A 24,423-nucleotide genomic window follows, 5' to 3' on the forward strand; every position below is an offset into this window, starting at 1 on the left:
AGGATCTAGACATCGTTTTATCCGATTTGAATAAAAATCTCAAGGAAGACAACCGTATAGGTAGGGAATTGATGTAATAACTGCATTTAAACAAGTTTATTGTTTGCTGAACTGTGTAAATGGATTTCAATGAAAGCGTCGTAAAGTATTCGTTAAAAAATTAGCCTAATTCCCAATCTACAGGGATTAGGGACACTTCTTCAATAATTCTTGAAAGATCGATAATTATATAAATGTTAATTGAGAAAATGATTTTCATGTTTAGAGTTGTTGTTTACAATCAAAATTTAAGACGTACATGTACTTTATAAACTTCTGAGATAAATTAGATGATACGTTTGCTGATGATAGAAAATGGTTATACATGATTTTACCATGGTTAGAAACTGCTCCCACTTTTAAATGAAACTGTTTTGATGCTTTATATAAAGCGGTAGTCGGCAAAATTAGAGAATATGATCATTGCAGATTCTCTAGGAAAGCAGGCTGAGTCTATTATAATTAAATAATACATTAGGACTGAATAAGCTATATATAATAGGAAAGGCTATATTTTGGATGAATAAGTCGTATAGGATATGTTGCGTCAGGTAATTAATCATCGTACCTTAGGCACGTGGCTTTAAAAACTTAATAAGCCTGTATGTACTACTAGTGTCAAAGTGAGCTGTAGAAATCAACTGGATAGAAACCAAAACAAGACCCTTTGCTAGTCCAATTGCCGAGGGGCATTTGTCATAGGGCAGTACCCAAGACCTTTAGTAAGGTCAGTTGTTCGGGGGCATTGATCCTAAAGTAGTTATCAAATAGATAACCTGGACTTAATTAAGTTTAGGACATTGATGTCAGATAATTAGGTATGGAGGTATTGATAAGTTAAGAACAAAGGATAAATCCCTGTGAAATTAACATTTAATTTTTCTGTACCAGTTGTCGTAAATATCTTGAGTAAGTTAATTTGTTACAGTAATTAGCGGAAACATTGATGCAGTATGTTTCCTGTCTAGTACACAACCGACTATTTGGTGCTAAGTGCTCTGCAGAATAGCGGTGTAAACTGGTACGTGTCCAAAAACATACAAGTTGTAACCGCTCGGCTGGACACACGTTGCACCACCTTGAATGTAACACATCTTCAGTTTCTGATATTTCCCAATTTCGTCGTTATTTATAGAATTTTTAGAACAAGTGGCACTAGTACATGTACATGGTTATAGTCCACTAATGCATTTTCCATAGGGGATAATGTTAACGTTAGGGTTCATAGCTCCAGTGCTAATTTTCATTCAGCAACGAGGGGCCTCTTGAATGAATGCTCATCAAATTGTCTCTTCTGTAAAAAAAATTTGTTTCGTGAATCAAGTTTGTTTTCCGGCAAAATGTGTTTTTATTGAAAAACTCTGAAAATGAAAGTCAAAGTAGAGAATTTTACAGTTTTGGAAAGGGTTATTAAACAATTTCATTTTTTTCCGTAAAATGATAATTCAATTTTGACACTTGCTTTTAGCATTGTAAATCCTTTATTCTGACACGTGTCAATCATTCTGATTTAAAATTTCCCAGTAAGTGTATATTCTACTGTAAGTATTGGAATTATTTTTTTGCTTAAAGGCACTACCGATTCTAAAATAGTTAGAGGGATAGACCCATATAGTGTAGGTTAACTAAAATAATTTACTCAAAAAGCATAAGTCCTTCAAAAAGAATTTACATACCTTTGTATTAAACTTTAGTTTGTAAGTTAAAATATGTTGAAACTGTTAACTCTATCAACAGATCCAATCATGCGATTGCTGGTTGAAAGAGAAGCAAGTGAAAAGGTGAACTTGGATGAACTTGAGAATATTCCAGTTGTGTGGAGATATAAATCTCCAATAACACTGGACCATCTGAGAGAAACACTGGAAGGTCATGCACCCCAGAGTGACTTCAAGATTCTACGAATGTTTTTGAAAGAGGTAATATGCTATTTTTGTTCAGTTCAGTTTGTTTAAAATTCAAATATATGAAAGAAGACTTATACTAAATAAGATATTACGTATAAATAAGTCAGTTTCCATTCGTTTGTTTGGGTGAGAACATATCCTCTTTGGCATACGTCATTATGAAGCGCCTATATCGTATCAATTCGCTTATCATTACAATATTTTGTGGTTTATTAAGGATAACATTCGATTTAATATATGTTTCATGATAACGTTAAAACATTTTCGGTTTTAAAAAAAACCATAACCTGTTCCAAGCCGTCGGATTGAAATGTTAAAACTCTCCTGCAAAACTTATATATACTCAATGCATAATTTAAATATATAGCGTATCATTTAATTACTTCATTTTATTATTACATCAATTATAATTGCTAGCTGGAAGCATGTTAATTCAAACAAATAAAATATAACTCGTATCATTAAAATATATGTGTTTTCCGTTATATACGATATACTAATATCCTGTATTTATTCTTTTAAAATAATCAGAATTGATTTTTTCTGCAAAGAAAAAAAGGTTTCAAATTTTTTAACGTTGATAATTTACCCCAAATCAATTATGCATAAAAAAATTTAAACAGAATGATTTAGCGTTTTGAAAATATTTTCATGATAATCATTATATCTTTTTTAAGTCATTTTTTTTCTCTGTCTTGTGGTACAAAAATAAAATAAACAACCTTATGAAAAGGTAAGGATATGCCGATGGCAGAATGTGTCAAAAAATGATCTTATACTTTTTATGTTTAATTATTAAACATTAATAAGATTTTTTTTCAAACACATTTTTGTTCAAATGCATACACGGTGATCCATATTAAAACAAGCAACAATCTTCTTTTAAATAATGTATCTACTTACTAATTCTCCCTCTCAAGATATTCCTAACCAAGTATGGTATGATTATCTATAGTGAAGTCATTAATTGATTCTACAAGCATTATTACTAATGTTGGTAAAGAGCATTTTTTTAAATATTTTTGATAACATTAATCTGTTCAATCTTAGTGATAGATGATATTTCATAAATATTCTTACTATTCAGGTGCGTTTCCTTGAGGTTATAAGGAGGGTTCCAAACATAATTAAACTTCAAAGGCTCTTAATCAGTTGTTATCAGGATAAGCTAGAGAGATCAGATAAATTGTCAATTAAAGAAGCCATAAAGGAAGGTAAATTAACGATTTTCACTTACTTAAATGTTCTGATGAAACAAATATTAATTTGTATATATATGCCAAAATCTTTAATTTACTTGAAACGTTAATAAGATCAATCTTATAATCAATTATAGGCACAAACAGTGATTTAGAGGAATTGGTAAATAACTTTTTAGAAGCCTGGGAGTGTGTTAGAGAAGACATACCAACGTTTTGTAAGTTTGTTACTTTTAAATTATTTTTTTTCATAAACACAGTATATAATGTATATGGTTAGTCTCAAGCTGACATAAATTCATTAAAGTAGCTTGTCGCCAGGATTTTCAAATCACTCATCACTTAGATATACCGATTGAGATAGTTACGGTCGGTTGCTTTCTAGCATTTAACTACCGAATGCATGAACTAGACATGTACTTTGTTGTAATTAAATTTTAAAGAAAATGATGTGGAAAATAAAATCAATAAGAAGTGAAAGAAAGTATTTCTATTAAAGTGCTCCCAAGGTATCCGAAATATCTACCACAGACAATGCTGTCTTACTTCGCATGCATATCGAAAACGTCGTTCATACATGTACACTGTACATTTGTAGCATTTCGTAGACAGATGTACATAATGTAGTAGGAGGAAGCAATAACAAATCCAAGAAAGTAACAACGCATGTTCATATTTATCAGTCTGTACAAATTAATCAATACGTTTACCAAAGTATAAACTGTCATTATACAACTTACTACAGTGTATGTTTTGTGCACATTTGTGATATTTATGAGAGGTCGACACAGGAAAACCATTTTCATGGATGGAGGATTTTTGAAATGTGTATGCCTGAATCTAGGTTCGTTTTATTTAGACTTTCATTAGATAATATTCAGTAGTGCATTCAATTGGTTGTCGTTTTTTTATTATAAAAACGCATTTAACAAATCATTGCGTTCAATATAACGTGTTCAGAAAAATAAAACACATGAGTGCAGTGAGTTCTAGTCCTTCTAAATGGGTGTATAGCGATTAGCACAAAAATAGAAATCGATCACTATTAAGGCGGTAGTCAAAAATGGAAGAGGAATAATGCGAATCAATGAATACATGAAAGATTAAATAACAAATTCACTGTATTTGAGAAAGTGCAATTTTTCATTCAAATGTCAAAACACATGTAAGGAAAAAAATCAATATTATTCATGACAGCCAGACAGGACATAAAAGTACTAATCATACATTTTGTAATGTAAATAGCATACCAATGAAACTGTTTGTCATGCAAAAAAGTGCAGTAACTCCTTGGCACAATAAACCAATTCACACATGTGTTGATTGATTGTAATCTTGTTACATATTTGCTAAACTTCACATTATCTGGTACATTAATTTTCATTAATTTTGACTGATATATTTTTGTCACATTATCAACAGAACTGAATAGGGGATAAACAAAATTGAACGAAGTAATTAAATTCTTATTTAATCAATTGTCATATAATTTGTTAGATTTTCCAACTCCAAGAGGAAAAGTTTACTTGCCCAAAGATATATGTAACAAAATCACAATGAAAGAACCTATTGGCTACCTGCTGCCGGCATTCGAAGACATTGGCCTTTGTTCTTATGCTCTGCTTTATTTTTTGCTCCAAAAGCAAAACACATTTTTGATGGAATACTGCAAAGAAAGACGTTGTCAGTAAGTTGTTTATGATTGCAACCATTAAGCGTATTAGCTTACATATACTTTGTTCACGTAAATATAAAAAGTAGTATTGGTTGTTACGGGTTGTACTTGATAAATTAATTTTTGTTTAAAATTCGAGTTATTAAATGGTTTTAAAACCCATTTGTTAAGGTTAACAAAGAAATTTTTTATAGAGTTTCTTTGTACCTTTTTCAGGTAAAAGTAAAATATCAATCTACATATATGTACAGATGAAATCTTTAAAAAAAACACCATGTATATATGAAACAGAAAGTTGCAAGTTCCTTTGTTTAATATGTTTATGTTGTATTATTATTTATATTTCTTTTGTTATTATCAATATTACTATATCTTTTTGTAGATACAGTGATCTACCTGTAGTCCATTTAAAAGATTTGACATCTTTGCATCTCATTACTTTTCATCCTACCACTGACATTCTGCCTTTGATAATGGCTAATTGTCAGTACACGTTCGAAATAGACAAAGGAACCAGACAGGAATACATTTTTACTGATCTTGAAAACCAACTGATTGATAGGTTTTTATTTTCCAAATCTGTCATATCTTGGTCATCTTTGTCAGAGGTAAGAAACTCAGATTATACTTTTTATAGATACAACGAAATTGATATGATTGATGAAGTTCAGCATTAAATGTTAGGACATAATGTTCTTAAAATGTTAAATTTTCAGTTTCCACTAATGACCTACGCTTGTGAAAGAACAAACGCAATCGTTTTTAGAGAACTAAGAAAAAGAGTCAAACAGGTAAAATTTACACTAGTTAGTTATCAATAATTGATAAAGAAGAAGAGATATTAAGCTGGTTATAGGTACAGTGTAAAAAATGACTATAACTATGACAGAAAATATATTTTTTTCAATGCAAAAATCATATTACACAAATATTGACTAGAGTTTAGGGCAACATTGATTATATTAGCCCCGAGGGACGAAATATTGCCCGACGCGAAGCGGAGGGCAATATTTTCGTCTCAAGGGGGGCTAATATAATCAACGTTACCCGAAAACACAGTCAACATTTGTTTTGTTATATGAATAAACATACCAAAAATTAAGAAAGTAATTGAAAACAGATCGCCGTTGTTTTCTCAGCTCAACATAGAGTTCACGAATTTAATTTTGTGCAAAGTTATTTCCAAAATATCCTCAGCATCAAACAGTTACTGGTGATATTCCGCCGCTCGTAAGAATTAACATACATATGACCTACCTTATTTTACTTCACAGTAATTCGCAAATCCTTATATCCTTTAGGATAGCAAACCATTGCATTGCGCGTCTGTTGTTTACTTGCCTTGACTGGTTGTCTATTATGACGTCACCTTGTTTTAGAGTCGCGAAGAGTTATTTACGTCATCGTTTACGAATCAACCAATCAGAAGCGATTAACTGAAAAGGTTGGAATATTCTCTAGATATTATTCCTAGCCAGTCAATATTAAAAACATATTGACCGGTCAATATTTTTTCGGACGAGCTAATATTACAATTATTGACTATTCGTCTATATAGAGTTATATAGTGAGAATAAACTGCTGAATATAACAATTCATTTTATTACGTTTTGTGTATGTATATATATATATATATATATATATATATATATATATATATATATATATATATATATATATATATATATACACCAATCAAAACGTAAACGTTATGCTACAATGTATTAAAACTGATTAAAATTTCAATTTCAAATTTATGTCGGAATGAATTGTCCTCTCCGGTTAGGTTTGTTTTGGCTTTTTTTCTGGGTTTTTTTTCGAATTAAGTTGCGGGTTCTTTTTGCAGGAACCTCTTGCATCAGAAGTTTTTCAGAAAATATTGGACAGTGACTCAACTTACCCAGACATAAAAACTTCACTGAAAAACCTCGATATCGCGATCAGCTTCTTAAAATCCGTAGGAGGAGATATTAACATGTCCCTCGAATCCTACCTGAGCCAAACTCTACAAATACAAAATCCGCTTCCAGTTTTAAAGGTAGACAAGAATTACATTAATTTATCTTTACCGACAAAGTATTTTTGCTATTATTTTTTGCTTAATACTCTTATTGTTAAAGTAAAAATTATTGATTTCTTATACATGTTATGATCAACAGCTTACACTATTTTCTGATCTGTGTCTCGATAAATATTGTTTGTCGCTTTAGTGATGTAATCATCTCTCTCACAAAATGAAAAAACTAACTGAAAGAAGCCCAGATAATAATTTAAATTACCATCTCAACGTAGGGATACGTTTGCGTATTGAAGGCAAAGCAAAACGGCATTTTTCCTTTACGTAAAGAGAATAAGTTGTGTTGCAAATTAAAAAAGAATTAGTGAAAACCATAATGAAGTAATAAAATCACGTGTATATACAGTGGCATCTTGTAATTTTTATATTTTTGAAAAAAGGTGTAACTTTGATTAAATATATAACTGTGTCAAAATGAACATATTTTGACACTTTTTGGGAGTTGATTTTAATCAACTCTCCAATGCAGTTACTTTGTCAAACCGAAAGTTAAGCAGTATTAGGACCTAAGCACAAATCATCACCGCTGACAAGATTTAGTTCTTGAAAATAATAGAAAAAATCGATGTAATTTATGCTAAAGCATAGTTTTTCAAGGAAACTTATCTATAAACACTTTGAAAATAGTCAGATTTTATATAATTCGGACAAGTTTGATATTTTTGTAGTATATAGTCTCGTTCAACCAAACGCTCGGCTGTCTCTGTAAATCTCCGACAAGCAGAGAGTCCCTCTTGCTTGTCGGAGATTAACAGAGACAGCCGAACGTCTGGTTGAACGAGACTAGAGTTCGATATCAATAGTGCTTGGATCCATACAATTTTTAGAATTTTTTCGATAACTAATACATAGTTTAAAATCCACCTTTAAATATTACACAACATGATTCATATGGGGTTTCTGGAAATTCTTGTCAGAAAAGTTTAAAAATCCATATAAAAAGTGCGTAATTCAAATACAGACTAGAAACTAATTGCCATGCAAGATAATATATGATAATCGATAAAATCAATTCCCGTCAGTACTTCAGTACTTTGATTACATCATGAATTCTACACATTTTTACAGGATAAAATGTTATGTCATTGCAAACACGCTCAGTCACTTTGGATTGCCCTCTCCTTAGAACAAACCAAGCACAATTCATCATACAAGGAAGTAAGTATTGATAAAGGCAATAAGGTGCAAAAGTAAAATACACCTTCTTAATTTCAAAAAAGATGTAATATAGAAATGGAAATATTTTTTCAAAGCCAATGATGCAAAACAATTGTTTTTCGTTATATTCACATTTAACGGTCACAACAAAATTCGCAATTATGCTTAAATTGAGTTCTTCCTAAACCATTTTTAATCAATAATAATATTGTGCAAATAATATAATATGCTATAAACGTTAATATACCATATTTTAACCTTTACGAACTTAGCCTATGATTTTTGCAGTGTTGTAGAGAACATTTCAATATCTTCAAATGGTACATGTAATACATCTGTTCAAATACATGTACCAGGAGTTAATAGTATATTCATGCAGGTGCAAAATAGACGTTTTTTTTACTTTACTTCAAATTATAGTTCATGTTTTTATTCATTATAAACGATAAACTATTAAATCAAATATGAATGCTAACACCAATTTAAGAAGACACTGTTATTTTTTTCGGTAAGTATTATTTACAATATTTTTTATCTGTTTAAAGGACATATTTAGGGTAATTCCAAAAGCCAAAAGGGTAGAAATGAATGAAGAAGAAAAAGCCTCAGTCAAAACTATTTTACAAGGCAAAGGGATTACCAAGGCAAAAAAAGACCGGCTCCTTGAAGTTTTGTTTGAATGCATTGTATTATTTATTGATGTTCCAGAAGATGAGGATTCTGATGTTGATAAAACCAGGTATCACATTAAATTGTATATGCCAAGTAAACCTGCTAAAATGCACGTTTTTCACATTTTTGTTTTATGAAAAGGCGGTGTGGAATTCATTAAATAGCTTATTTATTTACTTGTTAGTGTGAAAACGTTCTAGAATTGTAAAGTTGCAACACAAAACATTTTCGATAAAATTGTCCAGGATTGTATGCAAGAGATTTCGTACAGCAGTTTACATCAAAGTTATGACCACTTTTGCTCAGCCAAGCGATATTCCCGTTGATTTATGCTAAATTAAACTAGGCGGTCACCACAGATTAAAATGGTCAAAAAAGGAAAAGTTTGTCAGATGTTAGGATATTTACGCAAAATGTTTTCTTTTCATAAATACAAACGTGTGGGCTTTGTATATGAAGGTGGCAGGGGACAGTTTTTAGCTCACCTGAGCTGAAAGCTCAAGTGAGCTATTCTGATCACATTTTGTCCGTCGTCCGTCTGTCCGTCTGTCTGTCCGTCCGTCCGTCCGTCTGTAAACTTTTTACATTTTGAACTTCTTCTCTAAAACCGCTTATCCAATTTCAACCAAATTTGGCACAAAGCATCCTTAAGGGATGGCGAATATAAATTGCAGAAATAAAAGTCCGATCTGTATCCAAAGCGGAGAAAACCTTGAAACTGTAGAAAAAGGGGGGTGCATTTTTAAAAATCTTCTTCTCAAGAACTACTGATTTCAATTCAACGTAGTTTAGCATAAATTATCCTTATGGGAAGGAAAATATAAATTACAAAAATTAAGGTCTAATTCTGTTTCAAATCTGAGTTATTACGAAATTAATAATAAAGGAAAGGCGTGTTTCAGCTTCGCGTTCGGCATCCGGTAAAATGGGTAGGCAAGGCTTGGCCTGGGCAAAACAAAAGATTGGCAGTTATTAATCTGCCAATCTCATTAAAATTTCAGGATATTTGATGGACCAGTAATATTTGTATTCGCTGTAAATATGCCGCAAAATAATGCGTATTTGGAATTGACGATTGCCGATCTGCCCCGGCTTTTATTTTGCCACGGCCCGGGTTTGCATACCCATTTTACCAAGACTCGTATTCCATACTTCTAAAACGAGGCTCTTTGTTTAAAGCAGCTATGACATTATACGAAAAAGGGTCGACCTGACTATGATGAATTTGCTTGTTATGCAACAGTTCGCGTATGAAGGGAAATTTTTGAAACATGCCAAATATATTGGTGCCGATTTTGTGAAGTAAATTGAGGCTAAATATTTCAATGCGTTGACAGTTTTCACACATGACGTTGGTGTTAGCTTGTTCTGATTTTCGTTTCGTTTTCATTATTTATGCTTTGTAACTTGGAGACTATCGTCTGTATTTCGTGATTTTTACGTATCAAATCAAACAGATACTTCGGTAAATCAAACAGTTAACTGTTTACCTGCGCAAATTAAGCAAAATCTTTTGTATCAAAAAAGTACTGAAATACAATTCATTCTATCGGTAATTCGGCATTATCTTTTGCGTAATGGTAGATTACAATGCAATAGGTTTTGTTGAGTCGCTCGGCATTTTCTCGAGTTTATTCAGTTTAAATAGAGTTTGATATCGCTGACGGAAATCTGTAGGTATATATATATATATATATATATATATATGATTCATTTCGAAAAAATAAATTGTGTTCTTTATTTGTTATAGTGCATGTTTCTTGTGTTTAATTGTTTACAATTTCTATTTACTAACCATATTTGAGTGTTACGCTTCGATTTATAAGCAAGATACAGAGATTTGCTCACAATTCTATGTTTGTACACAGATCTTAAAAACTAAAGATTAAAAAAGTAAAGAAATTGTCAATATTTATTAAGAAAATTTTCAAAGTCTGTTCTTCCAGAAACCAACTTTAACAATTATTGTATTGTAAACTTAACCTTTAAAGCTCACCTGAGGGTGGGGCCACAATGGGGGGGGGGTCGAAGTTTAACAAATAAATATATAGAGTAAATCTTTACTCTATATATTTATTTGTTAAACTTCGACTAACTAATCAGACATGAAAGCTGAAACTTGTGTGAGAGCATCATCAGGTAATGTACATTCATAGTTGTGAAAATCATGACCCCCGGGGGTAGGGTGGGGCCACAATGGGAGATCGAAGTTTTACATAGGAATATATACAGTAAATCTTTAAAAATCTTCTTCTCAGAAACTAATCGGTCAGAAAAAGCTCACACTTGTGTGGAAGTATGCTCAGGTAGTGTAAATTCAAAGTTGAAAAAATCATGACCCCCGGGGGTAGGGCCACAATGGGGGGTCGAAGTTTAACATATGAATATATAAAGTAAATCTTTAAAAATCTTCTTCTCAGAAACTAATCGGCCAGGAAAGCTCACACTTGTGTGGAAGCATCCTCAGGTAGTGTAGATTGAAAGTTGTGAGAATCATGACCCCCGGGGTAGAGTGGGGCCACAATGGTGGGTCGAAGTTTTACATAGGAATATATAGAGTAAATCTTTAAAAATCTTCTTCTCAGAAACTAATCAGCCAGGAAAGCTGAAACTTGTGTGAAAGCATCCTCAGGTAGTGTAGATTCATAGTTGTGAAAGTCATGACCCCCGGGGGTAGGGTGGGGCCACAATGGGGGATCGAATTTTTACATAGGAATATATACAGTAAATCTTTAAAAATCTTTTTCTCAGAAACTATTCAGCCAGGAAAGCTGACACTTGTGTAGATGCATCCTCAGGTAGTGTCAATTCAAGGTTGTGAAAATAATAACCCCTGGGGGTAGGTTGGGGCTACAATGGGGGGTCGAAGTTTAACATATGATTATATAAAGTAAATCTTTAAAAATCTTCTTTTCTCAGCCAGGAAAGCTGAAACTTGTGTGGAAGCATCCTCAGGTAGTGTAGATTCAAGGTTGTGAAAATCATGACCCCTGGGGGTAGGTTTGGGCCACAATGGGAGGTCGATGTTTTACATAGGAATAAACATAGTAAACCATTAAAAATCTACTTCTCAGAAACTAATCAGCTAGGAAAGCTGAAACTTGTGTGAAAGCATCCTCAGATAGTGTATATTCAAGGTTGTGAAAATCATGATCCCCAGGGGTAGGGTGAGGCCACAATGGGTGGGGGGGGGGGTCAAAGTTTAACAAAGGAATATATAGGGTAGATCTTTAAAAATCTTCTCAGAAACTAATCAGCTAGATGATTCTTTACAATTGTTAAGACTTTGGCCCCAGGACAATTCTTAGGCCTCACGAGAAGGTTCAGAGTTTGATGTACGTTTATATCCCATATATAAACTATTGTTAAGGATCTTTTTGAGAACTGCAATACTCAACATATGATATGACTATAAAATCATCCTGTTAGAAAAGGGACTAATGATTATAAACAAAAGAATGTCCAGGGGAAAATGGATTTTATTTATACAGGATCTACATGTATTATTGTACATTGTCCAGATAGTTTGTATTATGACTCCATTAAGCTGATTTTATCATACCTATTGTTCCTCAGGTGAGCGATGTGGCCCATGGGCCTCTTGTTTTTTATACAATTCATTGTAGCCAAGGGATGCATGTCTTCGGAACTCTGTAACTAGAATTTCCTCAGTTCCCATTCAGCACAAATATCTTTAATTCACTCTTTATAAGGCCAATCACCAATTTCTGAAGAAAATTACTAATCAAAACCTGTAAAATTCTCTACATACTGGTTTTTATGAGATTTTGACCCTTTCATATTTTGCTAATTTTTCATGATTTTTCAGCTTTTTAGACCTCCCCCAGCTAATTCCCTGCAGAGGGTTGACCTTCCGTACCGCGTGCATGTTGCACTATCACATGTCAGAAACTTACCGGTGTATAGTTTACAATGTCCCATCCACCTACTTTTCGTGTTATTTTACCTCCCGTCTGTAACTTGCAATTTCACTGTGTAAAGTCAACACAACAGTCATAGCCGCAGGTTTTGCATTTTACTTCTGATTCTCATGTACCTAACTTAAGGGGCCTACATATTGCATATCAATTTCAACAAGAGACACCCCTCTAACTAATGATAATCATTAAAAATCATTTCATGAATTTTAACAAGCCTTCAAGTACAGCAACTCTCAATTTTACAAAAATATTGACGGGTACTTTATTCGAAACTGTCCCTTGCTACCTTTAACATACACTAACATTCTCTGAAAAGTCATTTTTTCTTCAAATTAAAAAGTACACCACATTTTGCCAATTCCATTGAGGTTTAAGAAAAATATGGCCATTTAAGTGAACCCACCATTTCCACTTTCCTCTATTTAACACAGATTCACAGGGCTCTCCATAAATAAAGCATCTTTACCTAATCTTTTTGAGGTCAACTGTTGTTCAACCTCCTTAAATAAGAAACCTTATTCAATACTACATACATCTGCTTGATATTATCATGATAAAAGCATCACATCACTTAGAAATCCCTTTACATGTATACCCTCCCCCTATCTTTTGATTTTCACAAGAAGCATTAGTTTGAACACTTTAACCTAATATTATGAAACTTGTGGCAGTTTCTTTGAGTCATTTCTTACACATGTTTGAAAACAACCATCACTGATATTTAAAATTGATCTTTCTTGGTAAATGGATGATTTGTAGCATTTTTATTCACAAAAAGTCATGTCGCCCTACATGTGATTTCTTGTTTTCATGAAAAACTAAGCTTATAATCATATTTAGTGGATATCTTATATATTCTGGTTTCTAGTCTCCTTTTAACTTTGCTAAATTAGTAAGACCTACAAGTGTGATGTGTGCGTTTAATTAAAATGAAATTTAATTACACCCGGGTACCTGGGGACGGATTAGAATTCCATGAAAAATGTTCAAATTTTACATGTTTTTCTACATTTTTGATGCATATATACAAATATTTGCATTTCCATTGTTCTTTCCCACTGTAAGCCCATACGGAGGAGCTGCAATTATTTCTCTATAATCGCAATTGCTCTGTCTGTATACTATGACGTCATAAAGGTGTAACGTTATATATACTTTTCCATGACGTTATAGATTTAAACCACTATATACGATACATCATGTGTTTTTCTCCAACTCCATAAAATTGATGTATTTAATTAAAACATGTTTTGATAACATTTTAAAGGAATTACTGTTTTAACATATCATTGATTCTGTTAACAAATCTATGTGAATTAAAAAGATACATTACAGTCTGAATGTATAGTTTTGATGTAATAGCTAAATGTCAAGGTCTAGGCTAATACAGGGTATTTGCGAGTGGTAAAATGCAAATATAAGTAATAAACAACGATTATTTAGTGAACATGGCGTTATGAATAGCAACTGCTCTGCTGGCATATTTTCCATGATGCGCTAGTGCGCATCATGGAATATGCCAACAGAGCAATTGCTATTCATAACGCCATGTTCACTAAATAACGTTGTTTATTTCTTAATAAAAGGGTAAACATATGTTGTTTTTTGTTCATTTCAAGAGTAATTATCATAGCAGATGTTATTTCAAGGTCAGTTGTACGTTTACATATCCTACATGTAATGGCAATGGAGTCCATTGGAAAGAGGGGGTGGCTTTTTTAATTCTGTAAATACATCAAAAATACCATTTTTTGATAGGAAGGAGCAAAAACTTGAGTTTTTTGACATATTGTATACTTTGATAACTGCATTTGTCTACATGTAAAGTTCATTTGAAATAAAAATATGCTGTTTTAAAAAAATTGGGTGATATAAGTCAGATGGCTTAATGTTATTTCATAAAATCAGACAGCAAAATGGCTGCAAATTCATAAATTGAATGATTTAATTGATAAAAACTGTTTTAAAGTATTTATTCTTATCTCAGTAATTAACTTAAGCCTATTAATTGTCATCAGGATAGGAAATACTTACTCTCTAAGCCAATTTACTCTAGTGATGGTCATTCTACACATTTAAGAGGGAGTTACTCCCCTTGAATATTTTAGCTAATAAATCATGTCATGACATCCATAGCCAAGAAAATCATCCATTTTCACAAAATGTAGTACTTATGGTACAAAATCCACTCAAAATTACACTTAAAGGAGAAATATGAAAATACCATGTAGTCTTGAAGGTTGCAGGGGACAGTTTTTTTTATACAATTCATTGTAGCCAAGGGATGCATGTCTTCGGAACTCTGTAACTAGAATTTCCTCAGTTCCCATTCAGCACAAATATCTTTAATTCACTCTTTATAAGGCCAATCACCAATTTCTGAAGAAAATTACTAATCAAAACCTGTAAAATTCTCTACATACTGGTTTTTATGAGATTTTGCCCCTTTCATATATTGCTAATTTTTCATGATTTTTCAGCTTTTTAGACCTCCCCCAGCTAATTCCCTGCAGAGGGTTGACCTTCCGTACCGCGTGCATGTTGCACTATCACATGTCAGAAACTTACCGGTGTATAGTTTACAATGTCCCATCCACCTACTTTTCGTGTTATTTTACCTCCCGTCTGTAACTTGCAATTTCACTGTGTAAAGTCAGCACAACAGTCATAGCCGCAGGTTTCGCATTTTACTTCTGATTCTCATGTACCTAACTTAAGGGGCCTACATATTGCATATCAATTTCAACAAGAGACACCCCTCTAACTAATAATAATCATTAAAAATCATTTCATGAATTTTAACAAGCCTTCAAGTACAGCAACTCTCAATTTTACAAAAATATTGACGGGTACTTTATTCGAAACTGTCCCTTGCTACCTTTTTATCGATATAACAGATAGTATATCAATTCATTTACCTTTTAAAACACAAAAATAAACACTGCCGTGATGAATGGAAAATTAATATTGCAATGTTTAAAATGTTCAGGGATTTAATGTTTCTATATTGCAGTTTGAAAGACACATTGCTTAATTATATCAAGACTCCTTGCTATGACATTTCTTCGATAACAACACACAATGCAACGGATGTTACAGATTTAGTAAAACAACTTCCGGCAACAATTGGAAATACCAAAGCAACAGATGTCTGGCTGTGTACATTCACATAGGAAAAACCTCGTAAAAAATCTACAAAGAAGAAGTCTTAGTTAGGAAAACTATAGATTTTTACTGAAATTCTTAGTACATTTTTTTTATCGTCTATGTATTATATAATTTCCATGCTTATTTGGCATTTGCATCATATGTGGTTATATATGCAGGTTTGGAATACATTATATATATTAATCTTAATGAGGTGTTAACGTGTAATTTTATGAGTTTGAACAATAAGTTTATATAAGTATTGATATGTAAGTAACATTTGTATAATTATATTGTATTAATGTAACCATATTATCATATATGTGACAAGATGTTGTATTGAAATTAAAATAAGTATGTAATAATAATAATAAGTATGTAATAATAATAAGTATGTAATAAGTATGTAATATTGGTATGTAATATTGAAACCAAATATGTTAAAGTAACAAATGCGCTCAACTTTTACTGAATGCAAGTAAATTCTAAATTTAATAATGCTGAAATGAATGATTCGAAATCAATGACAAATTTGCAATAAGAGAATCATATAATAAATGAACATTATCATAAAGATTCATGAATTCACATCCTTTGCAAATAATAATACTTACACTGGTTTTTTTTTTAAATATATTTTGTGGCCGTTTTTCTATGCTTTGCTATTTTTACTGGAGTGAACTGGGGAATAGATGATGTTTAACATATAACATCTATATAATCTTTATATATTTATTTGTGTATTTAATTGTTTTATGTATTTTTATGTCGCACGTGTGTGACCTTGAGAGCACATACTTGGTCTTGATATGTGATTTGTTCATACCAAATATGCTAAATTTTTATTACTCATTTCAAATATCCTTTGTATTCTTTTGTTTACTTATAAACACGTTCACTTCAATTGTTTGTTTATGTAGAAGTTGATTGCAGTTTACAAAATCTTTGCTAAAAAATGGATCTTTTGTTCTCTTAATTTTATATATTCTTCTTCTTTGTGTATAATAAATTTTAACTTTTTATGTGATGTTATTTTTTGAGGAGTTATTAATATATTCATTTTATTATTTTGAATAGAAGTGTTATTTCTATGCTTGAAGAAGGCACGCATTGCGTGTTCAAACAATAAGTATGTTGCATGGATTATTCTTCCTTGTTGAGTGATTTATGCATCGAAGTAGAACGACAAGAGTCTGTATAGGATTGAATTCTAATAAATTTTACCTAAGGTAAAATTGACATGGATTTGTCTAATGAATAGTTAAATCACACATGAGGACCACGATGTAAATTAGTACATTTTTACTAATTGTGTTATTTTGTCTAATAAAAGACTTAATTATTATAGGACATCAGGACAACTAGGTGGAAATGTTTGGTATGTTGAGTGCATATCTGGGATCATGCAACAAACTTTATTAAAAGGATGATGGTTGGCCTAGTATCCATACTTGATTTATGTATTCTTATGTATATGACATATATTTTTGTTTATATAACAGCTTGATGATTTATTTATTTAAGGTTTCTATTTTTCGAACTTTTTTTTTGCCTTAGAAATGATTGTATGTACTTCATATGTTTGTTAACACTATAATTAACACATAATAAATTTGATTATTTAAGACAGTGTTTTCTTTCAGAGGCTTGGGTGTTAGGTATGGACTCTAGTTATCATATGATTAATGCGTATGCATTATCCTTAAAAATCTTGGAAATTTAGCAAACAAAATAAGTACAACATGGTTAATAGCAGGCGTGGTCAGTGCATATCTAAAAGAGCAAAAAGTCTATTGCATATTATGTGGTGAAATCCGTGGACCAAAAATGAGGTCACATACGTGTACGAACAGAGGAAATTCGAGTGGAAATCTGCACATTGTTTAAAGAATGTTTTGTGGACCTGCGTGAAAAGTATATTAATCTAGGGCAGGACAATTGGAATTAGGTTGGGGCAAGTCCACGGGTTGCATTTAACAATGGTGAGAGATGTGTAGTTCTTTCTGCGCTCGCCCCAACGGTCACACCGTAAATCATATTCATCATTCATATTATTATAGTGTGAAAATATTATTATAACTATCTGTTTATACTGTCACATATGACTGTATGATCGTCTGTTGCAGATGGCATGACAAAATTGTATTGCCAAAAGGAGGGAAACATAATACTATTTAGATTTCGTACAAAACAGCTGATTATGAATGTTCGTCTAAAGCTTTTACCAATTTTTAAGAAGAAAATTGACATTTTCTAAGCGTGTTAAGTGATTTTCTTCCTATCTTATCTCCTTCGTTAGAAGAGTTCAATTAATCGGTGAGTACAATGTAGCTATATTGTACCACGACATGTTATCAATTTAGGACAAAATGGCGTTTTAAACGGATGTCAGACATGCTGTGACGATGTAGCCTTTCACCTTAAGGACGTTGTTTACTCAGTGTTTTAGTTCTCAAATTCGGATTGTTATAACGTTCAATGTCATGAGTAAAATATGTTCTAAACACTAAAAGTATTCATGAAATGAATTATCATTGACATACCATTCGATATTTTTACTAGATTATGGAATTAGGCTCAAACAAAGTTGGACTTTTAGCAAAACAGAGAAAATTTGGACTAAAATTTTCAGATTTTGTTTTTCACTAAAATATTTGTGGTAGTACTGTAATATTCAAAGTTAAGATTTTATTTGTTAGTCAACATTATTTTGCATGTTTTATCTCACTTTTTCGTTTAGATGTTTAGAATGGCACACACTACAAAAAAATTGAAAAATGCTTAAAATTAAGCCATAAAAGACACCATATCTCAAAATGTTTATCATTGGCCTCATGTAACTTTTATGCCTGCTGAGTAAGGTCAATATACGTAGTTTAATGCTATAAATGTTTTAGTATTATCATCATTCAGTTTTATGTAAAATTGAATCAAACAAGAGAAGGAATTTGAAAACTGATAGAGGAAATCGGACTGGATTATTCATAAAAATTGACTCATCCTAAATTTAAAATACATAAAAATTGTGAATGAAAACCCATTGCTTTGTGTCTGTTTAGTGTCACTGCCATTCATAAACTGTATTTCATTTTTAAAAGAGTTTAGCAATTTGTATTATTTTCACAATTAAAAAATTTCAATCATACTGTAAAATTTTTAGGGGCTTTTTTTTTTAATTTCCAAAAAATATTCAATGACCATTATCTCAAAAAGTAGGTCACTGGCCTACTTTTTTTAAAAGTGAAAAATAGCACTACCATGATAGGTCTTTAACACACAAAAGATCGTTTTTAATTATCATCAATGAATTTTTTTTCTGAGTAAACATATACCTAAAGCAAGTTTATTATATTAAAAGCTCTAATCACTAGGAAAACTATCACTTTTAAAAACTGTCACAATATCAATGTTACCTGTATGTTTATAGGAACGTGTATTTGTAGTAGTTAGGGCTGTATGGACATTGGTTATCGGTCTGGGTAGCTTAGTGGTAGAGCTCCTGACAAGAGTTGAAGGGTCCCCGGGTTCAATTTCCGGACTTGATATTGTGCTCATGACCTCTAATACGGATCTGCGACAATTTCGGGTATAGTCTGTCCCAAGATATTTACGATTCGCATTCGGACAATTGTAATAAAAATACTTGGGTAAGAAGTCCAATTGAAATCGATAAAAGGGAAATTTTCAGGATAATTTCATTCATATCATTATTATTATTAATATCATTTTCCCTCGTAAAATTCACAGAAACGAAAACAGATTTCCAAAGGAGATTTATAATGGGGAATGTTGACATCTTTTCTCCATTCGGAACTCACTCGGAATACCTCGTACTATTTTTCAACGTTATCATCCGGGCTTAATGTACCCAACAAGCTAGAGGGGGTGTTTCAAAATGGAAATTTTGAGATTTTTTCGTTTTTTTTAATGTACATCGTCTAAAACAAGAGGTATTAATAAATATCGAATAATTCAAGAAAATATGCGGCAAAAATATCTTTGGACAGACTGTTGTAAAAGTTAAAGTACTCAGGAACATGAAACAAAATAGCATACAATATCTTATATTTACATTCTACTGTGTTTTTCCATTAAATTCCGTGATGTTTAAATGCCTCTAAATGAAACACCTATTCACTGCGTATGAATTTACGAGTAATTTACAGAAGTAGTTCTCAAACAATCATTTCTATGTTTTAGGTTAAAAAATGCATTTCATGAATGTTGTCGAAACATCATGTTTTATAATTATTCAACAAAAAAGTTGACTTTATTGTTAAAAGCAATATTTCAAGAGTTATTTATCATGGATTATATTTTCATGCTCGTCGATCTCATCTCAACAGTCTATGTGAAAACCAGTTTTAACCGGTTTTACAAAACAGCTGTTCTTGCTGTTACTTATTCACTCCCTCCGTGATCTGCACTTTATATCGATTTATTTAAGTAAACAATTGATTTCTTCAGTAAGGGAATGTAAATATAAGCATTAAATGATTTATTTTTGACGTCGTCGTGTCAATAACTGCCGTCAGGTGAGCAGACAAATTATCATAACGCGCTAACGCGCGTTATTCAATTTGTCTGCTCACCTGACGACAGTTATTGACACGACGACGTCAAAAATAAATCATTCAATGCTATAGCAACATCACATATAATGTGAAAAACATCGCATGTTTTTGCATAAATAATTTTTTAATCACTTTTCTTTACGCACAGAATAAAAACAGTTGATAAATTAAATTCATTTTAATTGTTAAGAAAAATTATTTGCGATTTCTCAAAATTACTCCCTCTCGAATATAAAGAGAAATTTTCCTATATTTACATTGCAATTATGCATCCTTTTATGAATCTATAGAATAACGAAAAGTTTACGTTTAATTCTGTGTGAACTTTTTCATACGTTACAATGCTTATCGCATGCGTTTATCGTCTGAGATCTAGCTACAAGTCTGTTTACACGTGTGCGTACCAAAATTCGGGTTATGTATTTACACGTAGTACTACGTGTACAATAATTAGGATTCAACATTTCAAACAGGTTCATTTTACTCTCAATGTTTAAGAAATAATTTTATTACTTTGGTGAAACCAAAAGCATACTAGTCTTTAAATTTATCCTCTGCTTTACTTTACACAACATCTGATATACAATTAGTCTATGTTTTTATAAAAAAAAAATGCTACACCATCTTCGTGTACGTTTGATTCTACACGTTTTGTACAACTTGTAGAATTACGCGGTATGCAGAAAATATGACCTAATACACATAAAATTAGGGGATTCTCCAAGTCACAAGTACTCGTACACCGGCGTACACGTTGAAAGGTTTTAACCTCTCTATTATTATATAATTGGTTGGTACGTGATTAAATCTTCTAAGAAACCCGTCGAACTTTACTGGGTATTATTTCATTAGAAAAACGCCAAAACAGCACCACAAACAGTACTATGTTTTGGGCGGTATTTAATTTACATGTTTACAAATACATATTAGGCAAATTTTATAAAAAAAAAACAAGGGGCAGTAAGTATGCAGCTACATGAAGGTAAATGAACAGATTTACTGTAAATCTTAAAGAACGATTTAACAATATTTGTTGGTAAGTTTTCTCGTGAGATTTCTATAGACTGAGTAATCCCGCAACCCTCCTTGTTAAAAAAGTTAAAAATTAAAAAAAAAAACCCACCACAACTTGTAGTATAAGTGCTTTAATTTTACCCAAAATATTAGTTTTCTTCATGTTCTTGTCTTTCTAAATTTGTTAACAATTCAATGCCGAGGAAGTCCGAAAAAAATGGATACAACTGTGTACATGGACATGGTGATGCCTATACAATGTACACAGAGGCGCAGATGCCTTTAGGCACTTAAGGCACGCGTGCCTACACATTATTTTAAGACCAAAAGTAAAAAAAAAAATGTTGAATGTCACATTTACAACCATTTTAACAAGAGCTTAGACTTTGGGTATTTGTGTCAAACAGCAATGTGACGTAGGTCTGTCTATTTTATTGTTGGCCACTCAGTCATTGCTCTTTGAAATCAACAAGATGTGTCTGGCTTTTGAGCTAAGATTACGCAATCGGTGCATCTTTCGCTTGAAATTTTACCGCGTCATTTTTAACTTGTTTGGACGCAAGAAATAAGGGCTACATGTACGACCAACCGAAAGTCCAAGGTCTTGTTAAAATGGTTCTAATTAAAAAAAAATACAATAAAAAGCAAACAGTTAATACCTTTCTTTTCCCTATTTCAAAACTCTTCTTGTTTGCGGTCACAAATATGTGACGTCGATGTTGCTAGTTATTGCGCAGTCAACCAGTGAAAAAACAATGTACTTTGTTGTGATAAAATGGCTCAGAGTTTAGAGCACCAGACATTAACTAACCTTATATATGTAGGGCTTTTATTTTGTGGTTTCGATACCACCAAAATTTAAGGCAATATTTTTTTCTCATCCGTTTGTCAAGCATAATAAAAACTGAATTTATTTAGATATTGTGCTTTTGCAAACTTGTATTATAATAAATTTGAATAGATTTAGTTAAAAAATCAAATTCAAAATTGTATTTTACGATGAAACCGAATGGCCATTTGTCCTATCTTATTCCCCCTCTTCTTTTCCGCCATTCACTTTGATAACGCTTAAAAAGACTGCTGGTAAAAACAGTATTGGATTGTTGTAAAAAAAATGTTTTTTGTCTTTTTACTTCGAAAAATTCTTTTAAAAAATGAACATTTTATGTAATAAAATTGTCTAAAAAATTTTACTTGGTGCTCTCTAAAACACGAAATTCGTTTACCGTCGGGGGCCTTCGCCCCCCCCCCCCCCTGAACCCCCTACCAGGGCGCTGCCCTGGACCCCTCGCCTTATTTGGTGCCTATACTTCATTCTAGTTCTAGCTACGCCACTGGTACGGGTTGACTATTTGTGCACGATATGTCTATACAATATACGGGTTGACTATTCGTGCACGAGATGAACGATTCAGGTATGAATCGGCTTGCGCACGATCTGACCTGACAACCAATACAAAACGAAAGTTACATGTAAGTGTTTTATCTGCTCCAAAAGAAGGTAATTGTCTTTTGTGTTCTTATATTAATACCGTGTGTCCGTGTCATCCATGTAATACTATTGTTAGTAAATTGTGCTATTATTTACACTTTGTCGTGAAACCGATATTATGTAAACATATTACTCAGTAGTGCATAAGGCAATAAGCCTTACCTTATGACGAACAAACTATAGACATGGACATGGTACACTGTACATCAGACAATACAACAAGATAGGTGTTAACTGGTAAGTGGACGGGACTGGACTGACTACTCTGGAGCTCCAGGTATTGGGGTGGGCAGTGGACCAGGGTCAGAGGTCATTTACATATTTAACAACATGTATTAGCATAACAATGTACATTTCACTACAACTTGCAAATGTGTACCCTTAGATATTTCTGCATAACAGTAGTCTGGGACAAGAGGGCAAAGTAGCGCCTGAATAATTTAGGTCATTACTTTTTCTACGTACTCTAACTAACCGACTTGCGCTAAAACACACCTGATATATCGTAATCAAAAAATGGTTTAGGCATAAAGAGAAAATAAATTATCTGCATATTATATCTTGTAATACAAAATTTTATTCATTCATTTTTTTACCATATATAACATTAATTGCGGGGATAAATACTAATGGCTTAAGATTCACGTAAGATAATAATCTATGGATCGACATCGTAACAAAGCGTTTTTGAAAATTACAATATTGCAATTTGTCAAAGTAGATAGTTACGACCAGTCACGATCAAAATCGCAAACGTTATATAATATCACAGGCCTTTCGTGTTTAGTCAATACTTAAGGATGATGGACCAAATTCACTTCTACAATACGGATTTTTATGAAAATTTTATATGTGACGTTATTTTTCTTCAATTGTTGATGAAAAGTACTGCGCAAACTCTTAGAAAAAGGCTTGTACATCATTGCAAAGTTGATTTATGAAAGCACAGAAATATTAGAGTATGCTATACATTTTATTGAAATAAAATACTGGTATTTCAAAACTTGAGCACAGGGACGGTTTTCCTATACTTACAAGTATGGATGCGGATCGGAATGTGAATGATTTCTTCAATGGTTCGAACTCTGTTAAATAATCTATGTAGATGCTTATAAATATTGTGAGCTAATATAAAACTCACTTCATGCAGAACTTTGACAATCCCCTAGCATGCACAGTGAATTTAAAAATGTTGAAACGTGTATTTTAGCATGTTAAATGGTAACAATATTATAGTGTGTATTGATGACGTTGAACAGCTATACCTACGCGATTTTTCATTGAGTTTTAGTGATTGTTACATAATATTGAGAATTCGATGTTTATAACTATCACTCTTTGTTAAGTGCGCAATATATCTGCATAAAGTGAATTAGGCCCGTTCTCCTTAATTTCAAAATAAGTATTATTATTTGTTAGATTGGTAGAATTTTTGTTCATTACAAAAGATTGGCGTCAAATGAAATTTCGCTCTAATATGTTAACTTTCATGGGTTTTTTTTAAAATTTTATTCAAACTACTTAAATA

General features: G+C 32.1%; 1 protein-coding gene across 1 annotated transcript in view; it reads left to right on the plus strand.

The window, feature by feature from the left end:
- Positions 1-16,166, plus strand: part of LOC117685030 (E3 ubiquitin-protein ligase rnf213-alpha) — a 94,328-nt gene extending 78,162 nt beyond the window's left edge. Inside the window, exons 35-45 of the mRNA XM_034459217.2 lie at positions 3-60; positions 1,777-1,958; positions 3,034-3,160; positions 3,283-3,363; positions 4,643-4,832; positions 5,203-5,428; positions 5,537-5,611; positions 6,667-6,858; positions 7,966-8,055; positions 8,601-8,794; positions 15,682-16,166. Of these exons, the coding sequence (XP_034315108.2) occupies positions 3-60; positions 1,777-1,958; positions 3,034-3,160; positions 3,283-3,363; positions 4,643-4,832; positions 5,203-5,428; positions 5,537-5,611; positions 6,667-6,858; positions 7,966-8,055; positions 8,601-8,794; positions 15,682-15,841 (1,575 nt within the window). The 3' untranslated portion in view covers positions 15,842-16,166. The remainder of the gene's footprint in view (positions 1-2; positions 61-1,776; positions 1,959-3,033; positions 3,161-3,282; positions 3,364-4,642; positions 4,833-5,202; positions 5,429-5,536; positions 5,612-6,666; positions 6,859-7,965; positions 8,056-8,600; positions 8,795-15,681) is intronic.
- Positions 16,167-24,423: the final 8,257 nt, after the last annotated feature.

Source organism: Magallana gigas, chromosome 9 (genome assembly GCF_963853765.1).
Source record: "Magallana gigas chromosome 9, xbMagGiga1.1, whole genome shotgun sequence".
Lineage (NCBI taxonomy): Eukaryota > Metazoa > Mollusca > Bivalvia > Ostreida > Ostreidae > Magallana > Magallana gigas.